Raw genomic sequence first — 6000 nt, 5'->3', positions numbered from 1 at the left:
GTCGGGCACAACAGTTGACAACTATAGCATTAGCTTACCCCTAACCCTTTTCCTAACCTTAACCGCATTCTCCTAACCTGCTATATAAATTCACCTAAACTCCTGTGTTAATATCCTAATCTCCTGTGGTGACAAATCATACCCCTAACCTCACAATCTTGTGATTCGCAAACATTCAATGAAATACTTCACTCAGTACAGTCACGCTCACCAAGTCCAACTTTGAGTCGTTGATATCCCAGGATTATATGCGCAATAGCCCTGGGGACGAGGTTAGATGGTTCCTCACCCTGAAAGTAATCTATGGGCCAGTGGAAACTAATCCATGGTTGACATGGGTCTAAATCTCATCCCTATTATTGCAGTTGAAACAAACTGACTTGAGGTGGTGGTGGATGTAGGCCTAGAGGAGCATGGTTGTTGGGCTCTCCCCAGCTGAGCCAGGTGTTCCGTGTGGGTTAAAATAAACTTGAACATTTTATTGGGAAACATGAATAGGAATAAGTAGACCTTGTCATTTCTAAAAACATGTACACTCGTTTGTCCTAAATAAAATACAGGTAGTTGACAGACATCTTTGAAGGTCCTCCACAGCTTTAGCCAGTTGGAGTTGGGGACGTCCATAACACAGCAGCGACAACCCAAGAAACCATTCTCGTAACATGTTTCTGCTGTGCTATGGAGGCATCACTGCAGAAAGAGGTCAAGACAGAAACTATTCACAATGAAGTGACAGGTTAGCATCCCTGAAGGGCTATAAAGTCACCTTCAAGTGTACAATTTAATGAATGACAAGAATAAAATAGCCAACACAAGGGCTTTACAATGTACAAGTTTATTTTTAATGAACTCTTCAGTGGTTGGTAGTCACAGCACAGCTCGCATGTATGAAGCCACACGCCTATTTTACAAGATGGGAAATTTAAAAAGGAAAAAACAGCAAAAATGTAAACCAAAAGAGGCAACGTTTTCTTTACTACAGTATCCTTAAAAAGGCCACTGAAATGCAGAAAATGTGTTTGATGCATGGACTTTATTTGATGGTGGCTGTCATCAAATACTCCTCACATGGCATTGACAGTGCATGTAGACATTGTAAAAAGGACTGGGTTAGCAATACCTAAGATCTTTTAGTGACAACACCTTGGCTAATACTACGGCTTAAAAAAAACTGAAAAGAAAATGAACAGCACTCATCCAAAGATACTGAATACAATGTGTGAAATGTAGTGAAGCAATTATATTACTTGTATCTCACAATTACCGTGAACACTTAAAACTGGAAAGAAAAAGCACTGAACACTGCCAGCCATTCCCTTTAAGAGAGAGGCCCTATTGTAATCCAATGTCTTTAGACTATAAATGAAGAAAATAGTTAAAAACACACTTTTTTTGTCCTCTGGAGTTTGTATATTTTTAATAGTAACAGACGGGAACCATAAATGCATGCCATGTGCTGGTCTCAAACGATACATACAGGTATATACAGCATCACTCAGTACCTGCTAAAACGAAGTGAGAAATACAGAGTATAAACCAACGACTACAACCTTAAAAAAAAAGAGGGGGGGAGAGGGTCTGTGAAAGGGGTGAGCAATGGAAAGATGGAAGAGGAGTGAAAATCCTACTAGTGATGGACTCATCATTAAAGCATTTTTATTAGAAATAAATGCATATTGCACATACAGTGAAAGCTTAAATTCCACCAAGTCCACCTGTTCTGTAAAGCGATAATTCCATTTACCTCTGAGGGAGACACACAAAGGTACAGAAATGGAAAGGGGGTGAGTGGCGTGGATAGAGGTGTGTGCGTGTGCGGTGTGTGTCGGGGTTGCGTGCACTAAGACGGGGTACCACTGGGAAGTCTTCTGCTGTGAGACAGAGCCTCCAAAAACGGGGAGGACTTCTTCTGGGGGGAGAGGGGGTCAGAAAGAATAGGACAACTACACATCGCACAACCCTTGTATGTAGGTCGAGGAACAAACAGGAAATGAAAACAAAAAGATCAAATAAGAGTTTGTGGCACAAATAAAATCAGGTGTGAAATAACTGTTCTTCTGTGACAGCCGAGAGATCGATACAAGTGTTTTATGTACAACTAAGGCTTATTGGTTAAATAGTTGAGGCTTCCCCGCCCGCAAACGCTTTTACATGCCATTCACAACCCTATCCTCTGCTAATGTAAACTCAGTGGTTCTATCTGGAGAGCAGCCACAGGTTGAAGTGGAGAATAACCTAATGGAGAGAGGGAGGACATGGAGGACGCGGTGGTGAGAGAGGGACAGAAGAGCTGAGAAGGAGTCTTGTTGCGGATGTCTCTTGCAATTAATACCTAAAAGTTGCAATTCCATTAGTCACTGCCATGGAGGAGTGGGCGGGTGCAGGAGGGCGGGCGCAGGAGGGCGGGCGCAGGAGGGCGGGCGCAGGAGGGCAGGGGGTCTGTTCTACTTGGAAAGCTTGCTAATGACTCGAATAAGAGCTCCGTTCTCGTCCTTTAGTCTCTGGTTGTCTGCTTTCAAGTCTGGTAGCGTCTGGAAGAGAACAAAAAAAGAGAGGGGGAAACGGGCTTAGAGACATGTCACCATAGAGACATGTTGAGGTTTACCAGTCAGCCCAGTTTTAGAAACTGTTAATTGCAGAATGTCATCAACATCTTTGACAAGCCAGTCTCAACCATTCCCCCCCCCCCCATGTCTTTATTTTCTTCGTTGAGAATGGAGCAAGCACACCCCGGTCCAAAGTCTCTGCTAAATAGCCATGCAGAACAGGAGGTGGCTCCACTGGCAGCCAGGAATACAACACACTCTTCAAATACACAGCACAAATCCTGGCAGCACAAACAGTGCTCCTTTGTATGAAGCATAGAGGGCTAAAAAAAATGCATGAGCGACAACTCAAACTGTTACAGCATCAAATAATGCCTCTGCAATCGTTCGGTTTTTCTATTTGTCTTTGTGAGGTAGACTTATCCCGCGTAAAGCTAACGCCATCTCGCAGTCAGTACCCACCCAATACCCATTTCTGCCCTGAACCAAATTTCCAAACAAACTGCTATATGAAAAATGGCATTACTACATCTCTGCTTTAATACAATGACAGTAGTTACGTTATTCACTAACATAACTACACCACTGCCTGTCATCTTGGTCACAGTTTGAGTTTAGTCTGCAATAGAAACTAACTAGTCATCAGTGTGGTGCCAAATTGTTGTGGATTAAGTGGGTAATATTACGAGAGACGTACGAAATACTAACCAGTATGTTTGACAAATGAAAATAACTAATCACAATGAGTCACAGATGATCATTTCCAAGTATAATTCCCTCAACATCAATTAAAACCATACTGGGCTAAGCAGATTCATAAAGCCATGCAGTCCAGCATTGCCTTGGCCAGAGCAACCATGGCGGATTACCCAGTCCCTCTTGAAACACTTCAGCACTCACATAGAGAACAACTGAACATCCTGGGAGTTCAAGAGCAAATCTTCACTGTCCACTGCAAAACTATAAAGGCATTATATTACAGATGACAATCAACCAACCTGAGCTTCTTACGGTATGTAATGGAAATTGAAATCATGAGCAAGAGCCAAATTAATATGTCTAGGTCACTGGGAAATTAAATAAGACCAGGTGTAAACCTGCAGTATAGGGGTGACCCGGTCTCAAAGCTGGGTTGATGTCATCTATAAGACTCAATTGAAACGGGGGTAGGACTGGAGAAAGACACTGAGGGGAAAGGAAGTGTCCGTCCTCCATTAAAAAAAATATGTCCGCCATTTGACACTAAAAGGAAGCCACGTCATGCAAAGCCAGAAACAAGCCGAACGAAACAACGGCACTCCCTGATAAAGACTTCAAGACTGCACACTGGGGGGAAAAGAACAAAATGGGGCACTCTCCTTTACAGTACATCAAATTATCTAGTAAAATCAACTGCATAAAGACCTAATCATGTAGTACAAAATGTATACTTCAGGTGCTGCACTAACAATAAAGTAGTACATTTGCTTATATGGAAATTAACACCTGAATTGATACTTACCTGACTGAAAATAACATTGAACTATACTGTGAACTATAGGTACTGTAAATGGAAAGTGCCCAGTCAAAACACACTCCCCAATATGAAAACCAGAGAGGACAGGGGAGGTAGGGGGAGTCAGTCTCAGGGGGGGGGAGATAACCTTGTAGTTGGGCGGCTGGGGACCTGCCTGTCTATGGGTGAGGTCGGAGCACGAATGGAGCATGAGAAGGGAGGGTGAGGGGGTGAGGAGGAGCGGTTGGGCAGGGCTACAGGTCCACGGAGGGGGGCAGCTGGCTGCAGGCTGACTGGGAGAGCTTGACCACCACGCGGGCCAGGGCCCTGTTCTCTGCCTGCAGCCGCTCCTTGACCTGACGCAGGGCCTGAACCTGCTTTACCTCTGGGAGGTTCTGCAGGAAAACCACAACACAGGGAGAGAGAGGGGGAGAGCGAGAGAGAAGGGAGAGCGAGACAGGAGGGAGAGCGAGAGAGTCAAACCAGCAGAGGGCAGAGCAAAGGGTGAGATGGGAGAGTTTACCAGAAGGGAGAGAAAGAATGGAAGACAAGGGGGGCCAATACAAATTATAGAGAGGATAAGAGGGGGAAAAGAAGACAAAAACAGAAAAAGGAGATTGTTAGGAAAATGGGACAGAGTTTGGAACTGGAGGAATGACAAGTGCTTTCCAAGCAGGCTGGCATGTAGGAGAGATGGCAATCTACAGTAGCAGAGTAGAATAGAGAGAGAGAGGAAGACAGGTATGGTCGCTGGGCTGCCTATGACCTAGAAATAAATCACTACATTATGGCAGTGCTGGGAAGAAAGAAAACACTTGCTTATTTTGTGGCCCCGTTTCTGAGAACATCCAATCTCCTTAGTTAGAAGGGTTTACGCGTTACTTCAACATAGATTATATAGCACATCCCAAAATGTGGCAACACTGAACACACACACACACACAGATAGGATACACTGGGGGCTCAAATCAAATACTGGGGAGTGTAACAGTGAAAACAGCACTATGCTGACTGTCAGTTAGGATTGTTACATTATACATCTACAATGCTATAATTCACAGCACCAGAGAGTTTATCAAATGAGACATTGAATTGCCTCTGGCCCTCCTCAAATTGGTCCTGTGGCAGAGAGAAAAATAGTCTGTGCAAAAATGCTATCCTGTAAAGTAACTTTGTTCAGCAATACATTTCAACAGGGCATACCAATATAGTACACTGGTGGTCCAGCTAAAGTATACAGTATGTTTAACATTGGCATATTGACTGCTGTTCCTGATCTTAAAGGGGAAATATGCAATTATGTCACTCAAAACCTTCTGGTGCCCTACACACAAATAGGGACGTACACCCAACAACATACATCGAGGGCCCAGTCACATAAGACAGTACCTTGAGTTCCTCCTCCATCTCAGAGATCTTCCTTTCTAGAGCTCTTCTTTCCTGCGGGGAGGGGGACAAACAGATGTTAACCCCGGGTTTAAAGAAGGAGACGAGCATAGAAAACACCACACAAGACAACCGCCGCATACATGCTCCCACAAACTGCTTCAGTTATGTTACCTCACACCTCGTGGCCAAAACGAAGGCCATACCTCGGCTCAGCAGCTCAGCTGTTACAGCCTTAAGTGACTCTGGCTCTGATAGCAGTGTTCATTTCGTCAACAATATTTTTCCTGACTAAAACTATGACGATAACGAGATTCCATGGGTGGCGGGGGGACGATAACGATTACCAATTACTTTCATTTTAGTCAATGAAAATGTGACAGGAATGGACATTTAATTTGCCTTGACATGCGGACCACGGCGCTAAAGCCGCAACAGTCGACAGTCACCTGGCTTCGCATCAGTTCAAAAGATTGACGAGTGACCGCCTGGAGCTGTGTGGGAGAGCTGGGCAGAACAGCTCAAATCAGCTGCAGACCACGGAACATGAAGGATGCAAATTCTGCCTATGAG

General features: G+C 44.3%; 1 protein-coding gene across 14 annotated transcripts in view; it reads right to left on the bottom strand.

Moving 5' to 3' along the window:
- Positions 1–819: 819 nt before the first annotated feature.
- The window catches only part of LOC106609419 (protein phosphatase 1 regulatory subunit 12A), a 71629-nt gene continuing 66448 nt past the window's right edge, over positions 820–6000 (bottom strand). For 9 of the 14 annotated variants that reach the window (XM_045722111.1, XM_045722113.1, XM_045722114.1 and 6 more), the window contains 2 exons: positions 5431–5481; positions 2538–4436 (listed from right to left, as the gene is read on the bottom strand). In XM_045722111.1, the coding sequence (XP_045578067.1) occupies positions 4296–4436; positions 5431–5481 (192 nt within the window). In that variant the 3' untranslated portion in view covers positions 2538–4295. The other 5 variants (XM_014208225.2, XM_014208224.2, XM_014208233.2 and 2 more) reach the window with 2 other exon arrangements.

The sequence above is a fragment of the Salmo salar genome, chromosome ssa07, assembly GCF_905237065.1.
Source record: "Salmo salar chromosome ssa07, Ssal_v3.1, whole genome shotgun sequence".
Classification (NCBI taxonomy): Eukaryota; Metazoa; Chordata; class Actinopteri; order Salmoniformes; family Salmonidae; genus Salmo; species Salmo salar.
This window is presented reverse-complemented; position numbering and strand designations above follow the sequence as displayed.